General features: G+C 42.3%; 1 protein-coding gene across 1 annotated transcript in view; it reads right to left on the bottom strand.

The window, feature by feature from the left end:
- Window positions 1-23,509, bottom strand: part of FAM124A (family with sequence similarity 124 member A) — a gene marked incomplete at both ends in the record, with an annotated part of 45,156 nt that overhangs the window by 11,638 nt on the left and 10,009 nt on the right. The window contains 2 exons of the mRNA XM_080350729.1: window positions 2,664-3,403; window positions 22,115-22,146. Of these exons, the coding sequence (XP_080206855.1) occupies window positions 2,664-3,403; window positions 22,115-22,146 (772 nt within the window). The remainder of the gene's footprint in view (window positions 1-2,663; window positions 3,404-22,114; window positions 22,147-23,509) is intronic.

The following is a 23,509-nucleotide window of genomic DNA, read 5'->3' as shown; positions in this document are numbered from 1 at the left end:
AGGTAGATATTTTTCTTTGAACTCAGAATGAGTTAAAAGAACATGAGGAGTCCATGGATCACCCAATCCTGTGTTTCCTATAACTTGTCCTCCCTCATACAATCTCTTTTCCTTAACTGACCATCCTGTCTTGAATTAGGGTAGAAATCTGTTTGCACCTGCTGGGTGGTTGTTATGTAGTTGGCCATCAATATTGAAAACTGCCAACTTAAACCTATTTATTGACATTGTTTTGTTCTTGTGCTAGGAGAGTCATCCAGTGAAACAGCCTTTTCCCATTCCTGCCATTCACTCTCTGGTATATTTTTGGAGCTGCCTTCAGACGTATTCTGGCCAGGCTCAGGTGAACCTGCTCTTCCAGTTTCCATTTGTAAGACAGTATCTCCTCTCCTCTGTATGGAGTAAGAGCCCTTACCCATACCTGCACCTCCCTGTAGCCACCTTTCAGGAGCCCAGGGCTGAACACAGGTGGGGCCCATGGGACCTTGTGCAATGGCACAAGCACTTCCCACACTCCTTACAGAATCACAGAATGGTTAGAGTTGGAAGGGACCGCTGGAGATCATTTAGTCCAACCCACATGCTAAAGCAGGTACACCTAGAGTAGATTGCACAGTACTGTGTCTAGGTGGGTTTTGAATGTCTCCAGAGAAGAAGACTTAGGGGACACTAACTCTGGTACACACTGGAGACTGCACTTCTCTTTCCATGGCCGTGTTGTACCGGTGGCTTGTAGTCATCTGAATACAAACAGGACATTTTCCCTTGGGTTTAGTCATAGAGCTCCACTTCTGACTGCACAGAATTGTTAAAAACCTGCATATTGGGACCTAGACTTCATGACTTTACAGTCATGTAAGTTAGACCCAAAGTCTCTGTTTTCTGCTCATTTTATGTATATTAAACTCATTTTGCTTCACCATACTTGTAATGTGATATCCATTTCTATAATTTCATTCCCATTTGCCATTTTACCCTCCTGTTCAGCATCATTGTCCTCACTGAAAATAGAAATGAAAATTAATTGCACTTGGAGGCCATGCTTAGCAGGCTTTCACCCTTCTCTTTTGGAGCATATGGTTAAAATCTTGTTTTAATTTTCTTTGCAGGGTTTACCTCAGCCTGCTGTTTGGCAAGTCTCACTTTACCTCTGTACTGCCTGATGCCTGTTATTTCTGAAAGTTTGCTTTTGTGAAATTGAAACCCTTATTTAGAAGCTCTGTTGTTTTTTTTCCCCTTCCTTTCAATTTACTTGAAACCAGTGCAAGATCACATAAACCAAGATTATATCGCATAGCAGAAATCTCCTGAAAAAGAATAGGAAAAAGGGGACGAAGGTGCATGTGGTTGTTGTGTAAAAGTTTTGTGATGGCTCATGGTAGCTTAAGTTTACAAGTTATCTCAGCCCAACACAGATACGCCTCCAGTGAAAACAGTAACCCTGACAAACTGGTGATTGTCTTAGCAGACTGGCAAAAGCTGAATTGCCTCCTGAACCCTACACATGTGCTGTTCGGCCCTGGCATAGGGTGTCTCTGTGGGCAGCGTCTGCCAGCAGGCACTGAAAGGTGTCACCACCAGCTGGATGTGACTCACCAGAGCACAGATGCCCCGAGTATCTGGATTTTTAGCCCCAGGAGCTATGCACCCAGGGGTGCTATGCTACAGGGAGGGTGTCTGCACCTCTCTGCATGCTAGGAGGTCCGTACAGTGGAAGGATGGTATCTACAATGTCTCTTCCACAGAAACAAGGTCAGACAATTTGACAAGCTTCATGAACGCAATTCACTCTGAAAAATCCTACTTCAAAATCTGAACAACATTTTTCCAAAGGTGAGAGTCTGTGCTCCTTGATCCAAATGCTAAGCAGCAATAAATAACTCTGCAGTGCAGGAATGCATGTTAACTGGGGTCTGGATTGCCACAGATACCCTCTCTGCAGGGCAGGGAGCTATTAAAAGCTTGCTGCTTGTTATTCCCTTTATCTCCCTTGGATGTGGCATCATGAAGCAGAGCATGCTGATACATTGCCCAGATATGGTGCCTACAGATGTCCTAATGAATAAATTCTCTTTCAGGACTTGGTTACAACCACTTGAGATTAGTTGAAAAAGAGTCTGTGGGAATGTCTCTCTTAGAGAAATGCACTTCAGGGTGCATTTATTTTCCTTCACCATCTCTCTCCTCATCCTGACAACCACTGTGCAAAAGAAGATGCAGCTTGTTACTCTATGATGCTAGAAAATAATGAGTGCGATCAGGAATTCTGCTTGTCTTCCATAAAAATCTCATAACTGCAAGCTGTTTTATAACCCCCTATCAGTTCTGTGCCTGTATTTCTTATAAAACTACACCCATCAGCCATCATTTCTCCACTCGGGCTCATAATTCCTTCCCTCCTCATTCTTTTAAACAGCTACCTCATCTCACATCACTCTTTGCATAAACTAAGGCTGACTGATATCGGGATAGTATCATCCGCTGCCTTACTGTTTAGTCACACACAGCAAGGGGTTTCAAGTTCTTTCTTTAGTGGTACCGTCCTGGCTCTTTCTCCTAGGACAGAGCAAAAAAACCCTCTGCTTTTCTGGCTGCCATTGCAGGCTAAGCTTCTTGCACCAAACAAAGAAATGTGCTTCTGTTTACCTGTGTACTGTACTTACCTGCAAAAGGATTCTATTTCCATCATGGTCTTCTGTCTGCCACCTGCCTTCACTGATAGGGCTGCAAGGGTTGGGCAAGAGAGGCACAAGCTGCCCCACATCTTTTACTCTGAACTCCAGCACCGCTGACTCTGTCGGTACTGGCACCTGGCCCTTCGGAAGTTTTTTTAAAGAAAACTGAATGTCTATTTCCATGTTAGAATAGACAGGAAAAACACAAAAGTCCACTTTTTTCTGACACACGGGTCTTTTCAGTATTAACTCGTACAATTTCAAAATGTCAACAAAGTTTTCACTCCTGCAGTATATAGTGAAGCGGATAATTTCTTTCCCGTAGTGCACTGGGCGAATGGCCCACAGGGGAGTCTCTGGAGCCAAAGTGTAGAAGTCCTGGCTGCATGGCATGTAAGGGAGGAACTTCCCATGCACTTTTTCTGTGTGGTGGTAACGCCAAGGTGGCCGCTGAAAGGTTTCGTGGAGCTGCAAGATTGGTTCTTCTCCATATTCCTCCTGCAGAAACAGAATGACAGCAAGGGCTGGCTGAGAAACACCAGCCTTACACGGCTTCCTGCGCTTCTTGGGCACTCGTCTTTCTGAGACTCGAAACAGCTGGAGGTCTGGATGGATCCAGGCTAGAAGCTTATCGATGGCTTGCTGAAGAGTCTTGGATTCACCTGGGTCTGTGATAATATGTACACTAACAAGGAATGGGTCTTGTATGCCTTCCACAGAAAGTTCACCTGAGAGTATAAAAAGAAAAATATCCTTTAAGATTTGTAATCAAGCTGACAACATGTAGGTAATCTCTTCTCCCAAACAGCAAGCAACAGGATGAAAGGAAATACTCTCAAGTTGTGCCAGGGGAGGTTTAGATTGGATATTAAGAAAAAAATTTTCATAGAAAGGGTTGTCAGGCATTGGAACAGGCTGCCCAGGGAAGTGGTTGAGTCACCATCCCTGGAGGTATTTAAAAGATGCATAGATGAGGTTCTTAGGGACACGGTTTAGTGTCAGTGTCAGGTTAATGGTTGGATTCGATGGTCTTGAGGGTCTCTTCCAAATAAAATGATTCTAGGATTCTATGATCCTTAAAGGAGACACAGTCTACTCAGTCACACAGTAGGCTCTTTTTTTTTCATCTCTGTCAAGCTCACCTGCAATAAACTAATGCACAGAGATATAGCAACCAAAAAAATAATCAGAAGACAGAGAAGTTTCGTCAAGCATACTGTGAGACTTGCTGTTTCTACTGAGGTAGCATCCAAAAGACATTACCCGATGTGTATTTCTGTCTGAGAAAAGAGCTGCCCCATATAGCTGAGAGGTAGGTAAGGCAAAAATACTGACATAGAGTGGGTGTGAAAGGGACACCGATGATGTGCAGAATTAGCAGGGTACAGTGTTCAGTGTGACAGTGCTCAGTGTTCATCCCACCTTGTTTTAATTTGTGCCAGTTGGCTTGGGGCATGGAAATCACACCACTGAAATCCACTCTATCACCTTGACGTTGGAGCTTTTCACCCAGTTAAGAGTGTTCTGTGTCCTGGAGGCAACTGTTTTAATAAGTAAGGCAAAGTTTGTAGGGAAAGGTAATATCTTTTATTAGACCAACCAATACAGTTGGGAAAAAAAAAAAAAACAGACAAGCCTTCAGGCACACAAGTCCTTCTTCAGGAAAAGATATTACTTGTCCCTACAAATCCGGCACTGTTTATATCTTCAGACCATCAAGACTATAATACTACTGCCTCAAGGTTTTTATAAGATTAGGGAAGACTGGTAAAAGTAAGAAGCACAAAAAATTACACTTAGGGGAAAAAAGAAACCTCTAGTTATCCACGTGAATGTTCACAGGGGCTCTATCTGTTGTTGCCCCTGAAACATCTTTGATAGCTCAGAAGCAGAGTAATGGCTGGTTGAACGGCAAGGGAGGAATTGTCACTTCTGTCCAGCTGGAGTTGCAAGCCAATAAAGGTGTATGCAAATGCAGATCCAAGACAATTTAATAAATTATGCAGGCAATCTGGACATTTTCCTGAAATGGCTCCCCGTGTTGTTTTCTGAAACCACCTCCCTGTCTGAGACCCTGAGCCTGGGCACAAAGCCTAAATGTGTGAAGCCTTAGAAAAGCTTCCCAAGCTTTTCATTGTGCAGACCACATTTAATAGGGGGATTGTCTCACAGGCTGTTTCCCCTCCTATTGGCAATCAGTACGAACCTCTCCCTCCACCCTCCTGGCATCAGAACAACATTCCTGTGATACTTCAGCAATTGTTTTAATGGAAAAGAAGTATTATACAAGTAGTGTATTTTAGTTGTCCTTGAATACAGAATAGCTGCAATACACAGAGAAAAGCTAGATGCAACTGCATAGCTTTCCAGAGGTGACTGGTAAATATACCATCAGCCCCAATTTAGAAGCTGCAGAAAGATAGGGTATGCAGAGCAAAGAGCAAGCATGCATTTTGCCTACAGGAATATAAAGAAATCAAGTAAATAATCAAAAATACAATTACAGCAGAGTTCTTGCATCTATGAAGGAAATGGGTAATGCAAAGTGACTTTGGTTAATGGATGAAAAAAGCTGAAGCAGTATATGTCAGTACATGACAACAGGCTTTGCTGTGGCAATTGTTACTGGTAGGTAATTATTTGAGATACAGTCACAGTATGGAAAAAGACAAATGGGTTGTGGGGGGAGGTCCTCTTGTGGTCCTTCACACAGGACAGCAAGGAAAAAAAATTTCAGAGAACAGTGATATAAGAAAATCAGAAAGAAAGTAATCACTATAGCTACCTAGTGATTCATTTTCGAAGACTGGAATAGAAGACATTCAGCTCTTTTCTCCCTCCATTTCCTTTGTTACAAAAATGCTATCAAGGCCTGCAATAAGTGACAAGCTTGATATTTATCTGTATAAATGACTGCAGCTCTGAAAGAAGCCTGGGCACAACAATGTGAAGCAAAGAGTCATTGTCTCTCTTGGCTTCTTGCTCTGCACTGGAAAAAAAAAATCCCCGAGCACGGCTTTTCTGCCCTCCTGTTGCTCAGCATGGTGCACAGACACTGAATGGCTAAAGCATTTTTCAGAAGTGGAGCCTTGTGGGAGCCAGTTTCAGCATTAGTATTCTGCAGCCATCGCTGCCTGTGCCCATCAGCAGCAGATGCTCACAGAACCAGCCTCCAAAGAGCTCCAAAGCATGGCACAAAGCCATCATTAGGAGCTAGGGTTATACATACAGCAGAGCAAATCATCTTTTTTTTGAGCAGGAAGCAACTATGCTGAAGGGGGAAAAGTGTAACAAATCAGTACAGAAAGACCTTCTGTATCTATTGCATGGTAGCAAAGATGCTTTTACTGCAACACTTTTACACCTTTCATTATGTGGCTTCTGTGCTTGTAAAATGGCAGCTCTTTCTATTTTAGTCAGAAAAAAGAAAAGCATAAGAAACGCAGAAGTATGAGGCAAGGAACTAAGAGAAACTTCATCTGAACTGATGATAAGTTGCAAATCATTTCTATATTACTAACAAGTATTTTTGCTTCGACTGACAAGGAAGCGGGGGGACATGACACCATTTCTCCTGTCACAGTTCACTTTGCCCCCGGCAAATGGTCACAGAGGCAAATGAAAGCTCTGCATATGTATTAGCCTTCCTGTGTTACTAGTTAATCTCACAGAAAATATCAAAATGCTGAGGCATCTATTTGAAAATAAGCTGCACAGTTCTCACAGCTACTGCATTTTTTTTTTCTTTCCTATGACAGAAGGGGATTAGTTCTCTTTGAGTTGGCAAAGCACTAACATTGCTAAGAGGTAATTACTACCAGGATTGAAAGAGCATTTTACAATTCTAAACTTTTTACTCCTCTGTTAGGTAGTATTAAACACCCATGAGAGGTTAAAGCAAACAGTCAGCCAAAATGCTGAAGCACTGTCACACTTGATGTCCTGAAGCTGGGATCTGAAGGTGGCTTGATATTTTATGATTGAGCTTTGGATGGGTCCTTCTCTACATATTATTTTTTATTTTGTGGCTGATTTTATTTTGTGGTTCCTTCTGCCTTCCTTTCCCTGCCCAGAAACCAGAATCTTCATCAGAAAGACAATCTGACAGAAAGCAGTGGGTGCTGTCACATCTCTCAGTGCCAGCTGCCTCATTTTGATATGACTTCACTGAAATTCAGGCTGCCTCATCTTGGGGACAGAGGGGACAGGTACCTGCCTGTCTAGCCCAGTTGCCTACGTTCGCTGGAAAACTTGTGGAGGGTGATCCTGCCTTCCTAATTTCTCCCACACCCCTCACACTGTAGGGAACCTGCAGAAGACAACCCTGCTGGTATCCTGAGCTGTCCAGCCCCTCCCCCGGCCAGAGATACCTCGTGGGATGGCTATGACAACAGTGGTCATCTAGTGACACAAACATCCATGGGCGGAGTGGAACTCAATGGGTTAAGTCTACAGCTTCCTCACAAAGGGAGGAGGAGGGGCAGGTGCTGATCTCTTCTCTCTGGTGACCAATGACAGAACCCGAGGCAATGGCAGGAAGATGTGCCAGGGGAGGTTCAGGTTGGACATTAGGAAAAGGTTCTTCCCCCAGAGGGTGGTGGAGCACTGGAACAGGCTCCCAGGGAGGTGTCACGGCCCCAAGCCTGACAGTGTTCAAGAAGAGACTGGACAACACCCTCAGACACATGGTGTGAACTGTGGGGTTGTCCTGTGCATGGACAGGAGTTGGACTCAATGATCCTTGTGGGTCCCTTCCAACTAAGGACATTCTCTAATTCTATGACTCTAAGTGCTCTGCTCCCTTGGGACAGAGGGTGGGGGGCAGCCTCAGAGGAGCCATGAAGACTCGGGTACCTGGTAACTCCACCCTTGCTGCAGCTGGCCAGGAAGGCAGGGCTCCTGGCCAAAGCAGGCATGAATGGGTGTAACTTCAGGTCAGCAACCCCAGCAGCTGGGAAGAAGCTTGGCTCAGCTGGAGGTACAGGGAACTGGAGCTACAACCCCTTCTCCCTGGAGTATGTATGCATTTTACATTAAACTACACAAGAGGCAAAACATCCCTAGAAGAAATGAGCAGAGTTTTCTCCCATGGCAGCTGAATAACCCTAGGTTAGAGAAGTGTCCCTCTTGCATTTGCCTTTTGGCCACAGGACTTTTGCACACTTGGCTTCAGTAGAATAGTTACTGGGTTACCTGGCCATGACCTGGCAGTCTGGTCCCTCTTTTACACTGAGAGAGGCCTAGGGTGCATTCCTCTAGAGCTCCTGTGCACTAAGATCTGTCCCTTCTCAGGGTAATTCTCCAACCACTTCTCTGTTTCACAAATCACCACATTTGGCAGTCTTGATGGCACCTTATTTTCCAGGCTTCTCCAGTGGATGTGGCTGGAAATCCACCACCTCCCTAAACCCAGCCCATAGAAGAGCTTAGGAAAGAGGTGAGCACGTGTCTCCCTTGAAACATCTCTCCTAACCCTCTGTTGGTGAATCAAGGTATGGACCTACAGACAGTCAGTCAGTCTCACCAGGAGATATTTAATGAGGATTACCTACAGGGTTAGGCAAACCCGGTAACTACATGAGCTAGGATGGAGTCTATGGCAAAGAGAGATTTTAGGCAGGCTGGATCCCAGCCCCAGTTTGTGCATGGGAAAGTACATTTACAAACTGTGGCAGGTAGTTTCAATTTTCTAGGCACCTACATTATAAATCTTCTATCCAGGAAACTCAGAGCAAGTATTCAACCTATAAATATTTGACAAAAATATTTTTTGAGCTGTCCTGCAATGTTGCATTGAGAATCTGAACACTGGAACATGAAATTATATTTTCCTGTCGTGTTGTGCTGCTTGTTGGGAACCAAAGCCTGAACCTTTCTTACACATTACAGACTAGATTCTTTTATTGGTACATCAGGCAGTAAGATCTCACATTTCATTCTGACCAAACTGTGTGATGCACTACAGAAGATGTAAATCGGGCAATGAGGGAGGATGAGAATGAACATACCAAGCTTCTGAACTGCAGCTCCCATTGAGCAGTACTTCATTATCAGGAAATAATTGCTGTCATCAGGAAGTAATGAAATAATTCAAACCTGAACACAACAGATTAGTATATTTGCTCATTGTTAACAAATCAAAATATTTCAACTGTGGGAATGTAAAAAAAAATCACTGCATAAATAATGTCAGAAAAAACCACTATAATGTTTCCTAATTGAAACCTCAAGAGATTTCTGTTGCGCAGAAAATGTCAGTGTTTTCGTCTTTCAGTCCTATTTCAAAACACAAAGAAATGCTGAAATGTCAGCATTTCTTACTGAACAGGACCTTCATATTGTATGAGTCCAAGGCAAGACTGACCCTTTTAGGCATATCAAAAGGCTCATGGGCAGACACAAAGACAGAGGCTGTTTTCACAAACAAGAAGCATCAGTTTATGGGCAGCTGCAACAGAAGCGGTTACTGGACACCTCTGGCAGCAGAGCCCACTGCTAGGTCATGCTTTGATGAATTATGCAGCATCAATAATCTTTTGAACAAGCAGGATGTGACAGATTCACCAGATCTTCCATTCTCTTTCCCCACTGTTTAATAGCATCCGACAAATGCAGGGCTGCAGGATAATGTGCTTCTCAGCATGCCCTGCTCTGCACACCACCTCAAACTCACAAAGGTTGTTCAGAAGCCATAAGAAAGGGGATATTCTGCATAGCACAGTGACAAGATGAGAAACCTCTTTCACACTCCCTTCAAAGCAGTGTCTTCCTGTGGAGCTGCAGTTGGATGCTGTGGTGGGTTGACCATGGCTGGATGCCAGGTGCCCCTCCAAGCTGCTCTGTCACTCCCCTCCTCAGCTGGACAGGTGAGAGAAAATATAATAAAAGGCTCATGGGCCAAGATAAGGACAGGGAGATCATTCACCGATTACTGTAATGGGTAAAACAGACTGGACTTGGTGAAAATTAATTTAATTTATTACCAATCAAATCAGAGTAGGGTAATGAGAAATAAAAAGTAAACTTTAAACATCTTCCCTCCAGTCCTCCCTTCTTTCCAGGCTCAACTTCACTCCCAAATTCTCTACCTACTGCCCGTGAGCAGTGCAGGATGACGGGGAACATGTTTTGTGGTCAGTTCATCTCACATTGTCTCTACCACTCCTTCCTCCTCAGGGGAGGACTCCTCACACTCTTCTCATGCTCCAGTGTGGGGTCCCTCCCATGGGAAGCAGTTCTCTATGAACTTCTCCAATGTGAGTCCTTCCCATGGGCTGAAGTTCTTCATGGACTGCTTAAGCGTGAATCTCTTCCATGGGGTGCAGTCCTTCAGGAACAGACTGCTACAGAGTGTGTTCCCCATGGGGTCACAAGTCCTGCCATCAAACCTGCTACAGTGTGGGCTCCTCTCTCCATGGGGCCATAGGTCCTGCCAGGGGCCTGTTCCAGCACAGGCTTCCCACAGGGTCAGAGCCTCCTTTGGGCATCCACCTGCCCTGGAGTGGAGTCCTCCATGGGCTGCAGGTGGATCTTTGCTTCAACATGGACTTTCATAGGCTGAAAGGGAAGAGCCTGCCTCACCATGGGCTGCAAGGGAATCTCTGCTCCAGTTCCTGGAGCACCTCCTTCTTCACTGGCCTGTGTGTCTACAGAGTCGTTTCTCTCATGTATTCTCACTCTTCTCTCTGGCTGTTGTTCCTGTTGCACAGCAACTTTTTCCCCTTCTTTAATACCTTATACCAGAGGTGCTACCACTGTTGCTGATGGGCTCGGCTTTGGCCAGCAATGGGTCCATCTTGGAGCTGTTTGGCGTTGGCTCTATTTGACACAGGGAAAGATTCTAGCAGCTTCTCATAGAAGCCACCCCTGTGCCCCCCCCCCCGCTAACAAAACCTTGCCATGCAAACCCAACACAAATGTTCTCTAATGAAGATAATAGAATCATAGAATCACAGAATGTCCTGAGTTGGAAGAGAACCACAAGGATCATTGAGTCCAACTCCTGTTCCTGCATAAGACAACCTTAAAATTCACACAGTGTGTCTAAGGGCATTGTCCAGTCTCTTCTTGAACACTACCAGGTGTGGGGCCGTGATGTCTTCCTGGGGAGCCTGTTCCAGTGCTCCACCACCCTCTAGGTGAAGAAACTTTTCCTGATGTCCAACCTAAACCTCTCTTGGCACATGTCTTCATGCAGACAAACTGTAGGAATGCACAGTAGGTACTTTCACACCATAGTTACAAGCAAGCGAACTGCTTGGTGATTCCTCACAAACGCCCCTCAAGGTAAGTATTTTTCCACCAATGCTGTGGTCTTCTCCATGCTCTTGCTGCACGGTGTTCTTGCAACCTGGTGTTCTCCTCCCTCAAAATATGCTGCTGACACCATGTGTTACATTGGCAACAGCAGTGCTAGAAAAAATCAGAATTTCAATTTTAAAAAAATATCCTTGTCTACTTATCCTCTGGAGAGCACCAAACTCTTACTTCAATACTGTCCTCAACCACAGATTTAGCTACTAACTTGCTGGAAAGTAAGAACCCCAAAATGCTGGCGTACTCATACACCTTCCTGGATATTCTCCTGGGTGTCAACTGTTGTTATTTCCCTTTTTTCCTTCCACACAGGTCACCACAATTTTAGAGATGTCTTGGTGTCTCAGTCTGCACATGTCCATGCCCCAAAACAGATTCACATGATTTGGCACCTTTAAACTGTCTTCACTGTCTTAGCTGTCTTCACTCAAAAGCCACAATCTATCTCGATTTGCGCATCTAGGAGCTCAAGTGACTTCATCACACAGAGATTAATTCTCACAGGAGACTCAATACCCAAACAGCCATAAGAGAAACAGTAAGGATTTTTTTTTTATGTCCTGAAAAGTATTCCTGATCTGTGGAAAACAGATGGCAATTGTCATTCTGTGTCTTTCAGGAGCACACAAGAAGAAACAGCAATCAGAAAACCCTGTGTGGGGAACGGAAGCACAACGGTGAGCTGCTGCTTGCAGGGTTTGCCCCAGTGAGTTTGGTGATGCTGTTGCCATCAGGGCAAGACATGGGACTTTATGTCACAGCCTATATTGCTGCAACATACGGTCCAGTGGAGAAATAAAGGGAAGGTGCATTAATTATTAGTGTTCAACTATTACATTAATTTGTTTTATTGTTACTTTATATTGTATGTAGAATTAAAAAAAAAAGTAATCTCTTTTTTTTTTGGGGGGGGGAAGGGTATAGGGAAGAGTGCCTGAAACTGGAACAAAGAGGTTGCATATGCCCACTTTTAGAAGAGTTAAGCTTTGCAAAGTTACATGTCCTTCCCAATCATTTCCTAAGGAAATATATGGATTGCTGTACTTCACAAAAACTCAGTCACAAATCTTTGGTATTAATATCAGATTCTGTACAGAGTTGTAATTGTAGTAGTAATTCAGTAAAACTCTTATCAGCAATCACCAGTAAACCAAAAGCTGTACAAGGCATGTCAGCATTCAAACTGCATCGAACACCATACTGTTCAAAGCCCTTTGAGTGCAAGCATTGTATTTTCTCAAAATCTGACTCACATGTAAATCTGAGACTCTCAAAAATACGGCTTTTATAAAAGGGTAGAAAGAGCATTGCCTTAAAAAAACCCAAGAAACACTGTATATTTGAGCAGCTGACAAATTTGCTCCACCAATGAGCTCCATACCTCACACAATGTACTCTAGTTAAAGAGTGTGATTTTATGATGGGCTTAAGATGATTTAAGACTTCACTGCTGGCAGCCTTCCCCCTTCTATTCCCAGCTAAGCATTTCCAGTGCTTCCCATGTGTCAGGTCTAGGTGCAAGCTGAAGTAGCATGTTGAACAGACTAAAAAGGCCTCAGACAAGAAGTAACCAGGATTATGCCTTCTGGTGGCTGTCAGAGAACTGATCCAGATAAAAATGATAATTTTCAGGAAGACCTCTTCTTTTAATCAGTTTGCACTTTTGCACAAACCTTCTTGGTATCACAAAGAAATAGTAGGGAAACCCAGCCAGTGGGAAGGAAGAAGCAATAACAAAGCATCTACACTTGAGAAAATACGTGATCGTAGAATCACGGAATCATAGAATAGTTTGGGTTGCAAGGGACTTTCAAAGGTCATCCAGTCCAACCCCCTGCAATGAGCAGGGACATCTTCAACTAGATCAGGTTGCTCAGAGCCCCGTCCAGCCTGGGCTTGAATGTCTCCAGGGATGGAGCATCTACCACCTCTCTGAGCAACCTGGGACAGTGTTTTACCACCCTCAGTGTAAAAAATTTCTTCCTCATGTCTAGCCTAATTCTCCCTTCTTTTAGTTTTAAACCACTACTCCTTGTCCTATCATAACAGGCCCTGCTAAAAAGTCTGTGTCCATCTTTCTTATAGGCCCCTTTAAGTACTGAAAGGCTGCAATAAGGTCTCCCCAGAACCTTCTCTTCTCCAGGCTGAATAACACTGCCCAAACAACTCTCTCAGCCTGTCCTCATAGGAGACAGATCAGATGTGAGGCATGGTCAAGCACTGCCACGTTTGTGTCTCTAGACAATCAACAATATTAGCATCACAACAAAGGAGCCATTTGGACTTGACAGTAGTGGAAAACTATTTTGAATCTCATAATCCTTTCAGCTGACAGCAGTGTGCCATTCAAAAAGCCTACCCCAGACCAGCTGATGGAAGAGTGAAGCAGTAATAGAAAGAATGCTTTGTCATCGGTGCTTCATCCTGATGCTGTTATGGTGGCAGCCAGGAGTCACCTGGTCAACTTTGCATGAATCTTTTAGAAATTACAGATACAAGATTTTTTTCTGAAACTATTAATCAACAAATATGTGGTGCCAGCAAACATGAGGCAGACAGTGGACATCTACTGCTCTAGAATGTAGCACACACCAATTACCAAATGTTCCAGTTCCCCATCCAGCTTGGATAAATAAATTTTATTTATTTTAAAACTAAATAAAATACACCATGATAATGTACTGCAGCCATCAAATGAGGAAACTAATTGTTGGCATTGTCAAAACAGCATACATCTAGTAGAAACTGCCTTAATAACTTCAGCCTTCACAAGTGCTTTGACATTTGACTCAGTGAGTCAGATGGCTTTTCCCATTCTACCACAACTGGTGCCTCTGAGTCAGGAGTTGCCATGGGACAGGTTTATTTTTTTTAGCTTCCCTCTTTGGATTTTAACAGTTCAGACAGATGTCTCAACAATTTCCAGATCATTCTCATCACTATACCAGCTGAACTTGGAAGGCCAAGATCTTTCCTGCAACCCATTGGTCAGGGTAAAAGGCCCACTATTGGGATTTGAATATAACTATGTGTGCACAAAAAATGAGCTAGAAAAACATTCAGATTGTCATTCATACATTAATTATTATTCTTTTCTTTTTAATAACTAGTCCAGTTTTTATCTGCTGTATCTAAATGACAGGAAAAAAAACCTGACTGAGTGTGGTCAGAAAGTAACGTAGAAGACAACAAAAATAAGAGTTTTGATGGCTCTGGTCCAGTAACTGTTTAGGGTGCACTTACACCCCCTCGATAGAGAAATCCCAAGCTGGCACTAAGCCAGTATGGTGTATGCTAAATGATCCCAAAGAGTGAAACTCTGATTTTGACAAAGAACACAGATACATGGGTTACTCTAAGCTAAATACGTTTAAACAAGAACTTCAGTATTTACAAAGGGAAGGTTCATGCTTGTGATAAATGCCACACTTGGCCTGCAAAAATCAAATCTAGATTTGATTTCAAGCACAGTCAAATGTTTGTTTGTGTGTGTCCTTACACATGACTGTGCCTCATTTCTTTTTTATCTCCTCTTTCTGGCCACTGGCTGTCTTTAGTCATGTCTTTAAGGACACATTCCCTCTCATTATGCTTCTAAATAACCATGTGCACTAAGACAAACCCCAGTGTGCTATTTCCTTGCTAGAACAACATCCTAACCTCAATTTCTTGAAAGGTAAAAGTGCAAATAACAATGTTAACTCAATATCAGCATTTCCATCACGGTTTCCAGGCAATGGTGCTTGGCAGCAGTGATAACTCTGTGCCGTTCCTGACACAGGCAAGGGTCCATTAGCAGCTCCTGAAAATCAGGTTGCATCATCTGTGGATGCTTGTGGATGAGACAGGAAAGCCAGTGGATCTGGGAGGGGGAATGGTGCTGTGTGATCAAATACCATAACAAAACAGGAAGAAGCTTATTAAAATTATTAAAATTATGCAATTGAGAGGGAAAATCATGGACTGGGGACCAACAGGGCCTGCTGATGTTGCTCCGGGCTGATGATTCAAACTGAGACAGAGGAAATTTTGTTTAAACATAAGAAAAAACTTTTTTACTGTGAGGGTGGCCACTCATTGGAAGAGGTTGTCCAGAAGGGCTGTGGGGAATATTCAAAATACAATGGGTTGCCCTGAGCAACTTGCTCTCACTGCCCCTGCTTTTAGCAAAGGGCCTGGACTAAGTGATCTCCAGAGCTGCCTTCCAACCTCAGCTTTCTGTAGTTCAGTACTATTCTACAGTTCAGTACCACACTTTTCTATCCTGTATACAAGCACTTGCTTCTTCACTGCAGTGGAATTTGATGACAAGCAGCTACATTAGCATTTTTTGCATAGCCAAAGACTGCTAGGTGTCATGTAGCAGTGACATGTACCTTCTTCACACAGCCATGGTGGGAAAGAACACTGCTTTTTACCTCTAGCAGCATAACACAGGCTGAGTAAGAAATGCAGAAGATGCTTACTATATTTTCCACAGGAGCTGACACTTTGAATTTCACTACTATATAAAACACCTGAATATGCAACATTGACAGATGCTCCAGGCTAAGAACTCTACATGATTTGAGTCCAATTTCCTCTTCCATTTTTCCTCATACTTTAATTAGTCTTCCTTTTGTAATACCACCTTCTGGAAATGCAGCATGATGCTGGCAAGCCCACTGTAAGTTGTTTTTACAATTGTATTCAATGCAACTCGTTGCCAGCCATTGTAAAAGCATCTCAGTTCTCTATGGAAATAAGAAACAATATGCTACAGTATATCTTCATGTTGCACTAAAAGAATACAATTATATCCTTACACTTATTAAATTACATTGTTTGGAGAAATATACTTAGGGGACACCGAGTCCACCAGTACCTGTGTCAGAACCTGTTTAAACTAATCTAACTTAAAGCAGGCAACTATATTATGAAATTTTAGCTTTGTGACAGATTTTTAAAAGCCCAAATCAAACCCTGCATGCTTCTTGCTCCTGGTTAGTTTTCATCACCTTTAACAGTTAAATGAAGGCAACCAGATTTTGAAATGATACACAAGTAATGGGAAGCCATTTCTCCCTATGCTATTGCTACAAGGCACCTACACGTCTGTGTCATGGTTTAACCCCAGACGGTAACCAAGCACCACATAGCTGCTCACTCACTTCCCCTGCTGGGATGGGGGAGAGAAATGGAAAAAATTAGAGAACTTATGGATTGAGATAAAGGCAGTTTACTAGGTAAAGCAAAAGCCGTGTTTGCAAGCAAAGTGAAACAAGGAATTCTTTCACCACTTCCCATGGGCAGGCAGGTGTTCAGCCTTCTCTAGGAAAGCTGGGCTCCATCATGCATAACGGTGACTTGGGAAGACAAACGCCATCACTCCGACCACCCCCTCCTTTCTTTTTCTTCCCCCAGCTTTATATGCTGAGCATGATGTCATATGGCATGGCATAACCCTTTGGTCAGTTGGGGTCAGCTGTCCCAGCTGTGTCCCCTCCCAACCTTTGTGCACTCCCCAGCTTCTCATTGGCAGGTCAGTATGAGAAGCTGGAAAGTCCTTGACTGCTCAGCAACAACTACAACATCAGTGTGTTATCAACATTATTTTCGTACTATATCCAAAACACAGTACTATACTAGGTACTAGGAAGAAAATCAACTCTATCCCTGCTGAAACCTGGACTATCTCTGTAATACTACACATTCTTATGTTCCTGTAGCTCCTGTTATCTCTGCAACCAGGAAGGCTACATATTTTTGTCAAAAGTTCCATTAGTGCCCATTTTGACAGGTGTGAACCCTTGGTCTCTGGAGTGTTTGGTAACAAGAATTCTTAAAAATGAGAAATGGGAGAACTTCGGGAGACACTGACTTTCTCTCCTCTATAAAGGCCCTAGTGCTCAGGCTGGATCTGACTCTTTCTGCTATTCAAGTATACATTTTCCTCTTCACATTTCTTTCCAGCAACACTTACAAGTGTTCTAACAAGTTCCAACAAGTTGAAGAGAAAGGGAAGAGGAAAGTTCTTGCCAGGTAACATCAAGAAGGAGATGCTGTGATGAAACAAAAAAAACGGGGAGGGGGGAGAGAAAAGACAAAGATCAAAAGAGAGAGGCAGCATATTGTTACACACACATGGATGGAAGCAGTGTGAAAACTGTCATGTAATGGTGACCTGGCAAGCTCCAAGCATGGATGGGACAAGTGGCCCAACACAGATCTCTTACAACCTGATGGACTACATAGGCATCTGAGTAGCTTTTGATGGATCCTCAGAATGACAGTGCATACAAATACATAATTTCTACTTCTAATGAAGCTCTAGCTTCACAGCTGGCTGCAAGGTAAACAGTTACTCCAAATAAGAGCAGAGAAATGCAGCACCGAATCAGGAATGAAAGGTAATGCAGCTTTGGAAAAAGAAACATTCGCCTCAAATTCAGGACAGCACTATGTTTTGGGCAACCATTTTTCTCTTATTTGGACATTGTCACTTGGCTACATCCCATTAATTTATCCTAATTGTCTTTAATGAGAATTGCTAGGTGTCTAAAAAAAGACTGGGAATAAGTCTGAAAGAAAAAGGATGTTGATTAGGGTATGTCATTGGACTAGTTCAAGGTGCATACACAAACACAAGGTTTCAGTGGGCTTTTCATAAATAGCAGGTACTGCAGTGCCGGTGATTTCCTATTCCCCCATGGCCAGAACCAGCACAAAGAGCAAACACTTCTCAGGAAACAAAATCTACCATCCAAAGTGCCATTGGGACAGCTTGTTTCAATATACAGCTGGTGCATGGAGGGAAGACACAGCCTTAGCAATTCACCCTGCTTCTGAAATCAAGAACAAGGGCAATTTTGCCCTTATTAGCCCTCCATAAAGACTGCAAGTGTTGCACATGAGGACTCTTGCCACTTGTAGAAAAAACAAGGTCCAAAATCAACCTGGGTAGCTGATGCAGATAACACTGACAAAACATTGACCAAATCCCAAACCAAAGATCTGAATTTATACTAGCATAAAAACAGAATAACAAACAGAAAAAAAAAAGAATTATCAAAATGAAACCTGCTCAGTAACCCACATATTTGTAAATCTGCCAAAAATCTCCTGTGCTTAATTTTTAGAACCAGCAAGTGAGTAAAATTCCATGGGTTAGAAAGTATGTGCAACACAGAAATAAAATTTCAATATCCCAGCTCTGAGGTTTACCATGGAAGAATATGAATGACCTAAAAACACACCAAAAGGACTCAGTCATTTCCCAGCTACTAGATGAAGGGCAGGGGAGCAGGGGAAGGTGAATTACCAGCTTTTCAATTGCAAAGCAAACGACAAGCCCTTTACCTCACTGAGAAGCACAACATGAACCACCACATGCTACAGAGTTTTACTATCACAAATGCTCTAAAATCTGCCACAAACTTGTATCTTATCCCATAGGGCCAGTTTTATGTTTCATTTACCGACTTAGCTGGAACAGCACAAACATGCATCCAGGCAGCTCCCTACTGACTGCCTAGCTGAAAATGTCAGGGGGAAAAAAAATCACTCACTTCCACAATTATTTTTCAGACAACCTGGTTAAATTGGCTCCAGAGCTGACTAGTTATGGAATATTTCAAATATTACAAATCACAAAAGTCTTGCCTCCAAATGCCCACTTCTGCTTTGAGTCTTTCTGAAGAGCCATTACCATAAATGCAAAGATTATGCAGAGGAGGAAATAAGCAGCCCACATCAAAACTTCTCCCTAGCCGAAAATCATCCCTGAAACACATAGCTCAAAGCAATTTGCAGATAATTAAAACAGTGATGTGTAGAGACCGTTGCTTATTGTGTTGACCAACACTAATTAATTATTTCTTTGTTATTCCAACTGTCTGTATTGATATGCCGCATATTTTGGTATTATGTATTTTAGGTAAAGATCTCTTCTGTGTGTGTAAACTGCCTAGCACAATTCCCTCTCATATACGATTAGGGATCCCTAATGGTAACTGAGAACTGTAATTGAAAAGGTAATTGAAAATATGAGCAGAGAGAAGCTTAATACTTTTTCTAGATTAATGAAGAGCATACCAATGGGAAAAGCATCCTAATAAGACAAAGCACACCTCCTGCTAAAGAACAACAGGAAAAGTGGATACACACACCAGAATTCAGGGAAAAAAACAAAAAAAGGGCCAAAATTAATTTAGCACATCTCTTTCTTCAAATCACACTGCTGATCCTTTCAAAGCTGTAATACCTCAAAATCCAGCATCCAGCAGACAGGTTTGCATGGCCTATTTACTCTGCTCAATGAGAAAAGGCAAAATGACACTCAGTCACCCTGACAACAGCCAGAGCCTGCACGGCAGATAACTGCTGCATTTTCCTGCAGAAATAAACACACCCTGCAAACTTTGGTACTCTTCCCTAAAGTACTTGCTGTACAAAACCACAAATGTTAGATGAACGGTGCCAGTAAAAAGCATTCTGGGGTTACCCGAAGCCAGGACACAAGGGAAAAGAAGAAAAGAATTGAGATGCTGCACAAGACCCACGGTCCAACCAACCCACCAGGCAGGGCTCTGAACTGCTGCAGGAGTACGTCATCCACGATAAATGCTGCCATATGCTTAGGGAAAAACCTTATAGAAATGACACATGTGCAGAATGATCCTTCCCTTGCCAGATAGCAGCTGATGAGATTTTACTTCTGATGTGGGGGGTCTAGGGCTCCCGTATACTTCTGCATTGGTGCAAAGTCCTGCAGATTGTTCAGCTGCTGTCACTGATGCAAGTGACATAGGCAGCTGGAGTTAATTCACCTGCTAAATCTTTCTTGTCCTTTTCTTGGCATGTTGGTGGAACAATTTTGTCCAGTGGAGTTCATTCTGAAATTTAGAAGATCATGCATTTATTAAACAATGAAACTGGACGCTCATTGGTACCACTGAATAAGACCCTGTAAAACCAAATTAGCTTGTAATCCTTCTGGTTTAGATAAACTCCACTTCATGACAACAGGAGCTCCAGATGAAGCAGCTGTAAGTAATAGAGATTCTTCACTTTTTAATTTACAACTACTTACTTTGTATTATATTAGGGCCTAACAGTATCATTGATTAGACTGCTTTCTGTTCTACAAATGATACCACTTACTGAATCTTTTCCCCAAAGAAATTAGAATGGCCAAATCACCTTTTTTCCTAATATCTCTTCCCCAATAATCTTTTCTCCAAATGCACTGTGCAGCCCCTGACTGCCAGCCTCCAACATGAAAGCATTTCTATTTTATTGAAATTCTTTTATGTAGCTGTTCCCGTTACTCTTTCACTGCCTCATCAAACCGACCACACAAACCTCACAAAATGCAAAGTTAAACACTGCTACTTGTGTAGCTGTATCAATATAATTTGCCTTGGAAGCAGAAAAGAGAAAGAAAGAGACTGTCCTGCCTCCTGAGCTTTTGTGGTTTTGCTGGAATGATAATACCTCCTTGTACTGACAAATTACTGATGCTAAAATACAACTGTAATGCCCACATATTCTGGACAGTTGTGGCCAGCAAGACACTGAGGTGACCACAGTTAACAGGACACACTGTAGCTGCCACACAACCAAAAATTACCATTAGAAACAGTTCATTTGATAAAAACAAAGACTTATAAATGTAATTTGTTACTTTTATTTGTAGAACGCGCAGCAGTTATGCTAAGTTGTGAAGGATCAAACCCACATTTTTAGATGAAAAATACTATACTTACACCTTGTCTTCTGAACTTGTCTGCCAAATAAAGACTTCTATGAGGCAGATAATTATGAGTCACCACCCAAAAAGTGGAGGAAGCTGGCAGCATATTCCCCAAGCCATCACCCAAAATCGTGAGCTGAGGAGGTGGTGGGGCACACATCTCGTGTAATCAGTCAAATCCAATATGCTTTTACTATCACAGGAAAGTTCATTGCCTGAAATTTGCCTCCCAATCATTTCAAAAACTATGTTCGATAGAGGAGATCCAGAAATCAATTTAAACAACAGAATTTAGGAAGAAGCTGCACTAAATTCTCTCTCAGACACACACACACTCACACTGAGCAGATGGAGGAAAGACAGCGAGCTCCCTTCTAGTCACATCAGCTCTAGAGCCAGACATTACAAACACTGTCTGATCCAGCTCTTGTTGAAATCAATAAAAGCCCTCTGCTGAAGACCATGGGAGATGGAAAATAACCCTCTCCACGCTGCACCAGAATGTGTGAATGAGAAAAAACTGACAGCTTTCTTCCCCTCCAATTTTCATGGTGCTTAAAGATCCAGATTATAAAACACAATTTGTCATCTGTGAATTTTTTTATCTGCTTGCTTGGCGTAAATAAAGCTCACGTCGATGTGTGAATGGGAGAGACAGGCATCACCTTGCACTTTGACAAGAGAGAGATACCAGTAGCTGTGCATGAATAAGCATTATTGCATTTCAAAGTTCTGTGAATACCGTATGTACTACAACTAACAAAATGGTTGGAGTGGGTAGACAGAGGACTGAAAAAGCGTTCCTTGTTCCTTAAAATAATGCCATTTTGCACTGGTCAAAAAGAGAGAAAAAATAATGCAGCGTCTGGATTCGTCTTTTATCAGCTGGATAACCTGAAATTCAACTGACTATTGTAAACCTATAGAAAGACTGTGACACTGACTGAAGTGTCTATCATCTTTGAAATCAAAGAAATGCTTCATAGAATTTGCTCTCAAATGCTTCCTTGGCATCAGCTTACAATAAGCATTCAATTATTCCTGCATCCCCCAGCTCTAATGACATTAATCACTGCAGACTCATTTGGCTGGAGGGCCCATTCGCACTGGCCACACTGTGTCTATAGATTTTGTTCTCATTTTGCCTTGCATTCTTGTGACCTCCAATATTTACGACTTTACACATGGCTCCTATTTTGGTCATAAACATCCAATCAGTTTAAATTTCTATACTGTTTCTAGACACAGATCCAAGGAGAGAAGGCACAGGGGCTTTACTCTGTCAAAGTGAACTCCATCATAACGCTAGGTTTACATTAATAAATATTAGCAAACAGAAAAAAGAAAATATGAGAATCCTTGTCAAGAATATTCTTAAAGTTATACTCACTGCTGGTAGATGACATACGGCTGTATTCAGACCTGCAAGAAAAAGATTTTAGACTATATTAAATCTAAAAAAGATAATGAAAAATGCACCAAATCTAACTCACATTGCATATTAAAGTAGTTTAATGCCCATTTAGCATTATTTTTGTGATATTTTGTGGAACAGGTTTTGAACATGGCCTCAGAAAAACTAGCATCCTACATGTATTTTGAAAACACCTATGTGGAGTGTGTAAAGCAACTAGGGATTTATTTAGGGGCTATTCACGCTACCTAATTTTAGGCATAAAAATTAAAGCTCAGAAGGCTCTCAATAAGGAAAAAATAGGCTGCTTCAGACAGCCTACTAGACTTCGACTATGCTCCTCATCTTCCCTACTTTACATCCTCTAAATGCTGCTTTGCAGATTTTCTTCTTTTTTAAAAATAATTTGTCAAAGAGCAAAATTTTTATTGTTATTTGGTCACAACTGGCAGGAAAGACACAAAATGAGTACCAAAATATAAACATTTAGATGACAAAGCTTTTTGCTTCAGGAAACCCTTTTCCTCTTTAAGACATCTCTCAGTAAAACCATACATCCATTGGTTCTACTTCAGTGCATACAGCTTACCCATGAGAAAGTCAGAGTAGTTAAATATTTTGAGCAACAATGCAATTAAATTTGCAGCTGCATATAAGCCCAGACTCCTCAAAAACCCATTCTGGGCTGATCAAAACATGGCCCATTTATGTCCTAAAGATTCAGAAATACTCAGGTAAAACAAATATACCATAACTGGGTATTAAAAACAAAAATCATACTCCACTTCTGAAGCCCTACTTATGGCTTCTGAGTGGTTAGTTTTGGAGTTCACAATCACACGGCTTCCACTACCCTCGTCTCTGGGTCCCCAAAACAGACCCCACTCACCAGAGCTCTCTGCCACAACTAACATATTGCTCATATGCCCTGCAGTGCCCTGAACGTAACAAGCAAAGTGTTTGGGGAGCCCTAACACAGTTCTTGGATTCAAACCTAAATGCTTGTTTTATACAAATAATTGCAACAAGTTTGCAATATTGCTTTAAATTAAAAAAACGTGTGAGCCTTAACTCCTAAGATATTTGCCTGGAAATAGATACTGTCTAAGCATGTTCTCAGGATACCTTCATACTCTATGCTCTCAGGCATCCAAGGGAATAAAGAACATCAATCTCATATAACTATAGCGGCTGCTTTAATATGGACATATCTCTGCAGAAGAAATGAAGCAATTACAGCCCCTATTTCCTAGCCCCATGCTTAGCACTCATTATTTGGCAGATCAGATCCAAAGACTGCAGTTTAGATGAGAAAGACCATGAAGAACTAACCTAGACTCTTCTTCCCAGTCCTGCTGGATTGCTGAAAGA

The sequence above is a fragment of the Nesoenas mayeri genome, assembly GCF_963082525.1.
Source record: "Nesoenas mayeri genome assembly, chromosome: 1".
Taxonomy (NCBI): domain Eukaryota; kingdom Metazoa; phylum Chordata; class Aves; order Columbiformes; family Columbidae; genus Nesoenas; species Nesoenas mayeri.
Note: the sequence above shows the minus strand (reverse complement) of the source record. Positions and strands in the feature narration are given on the sequence as shown.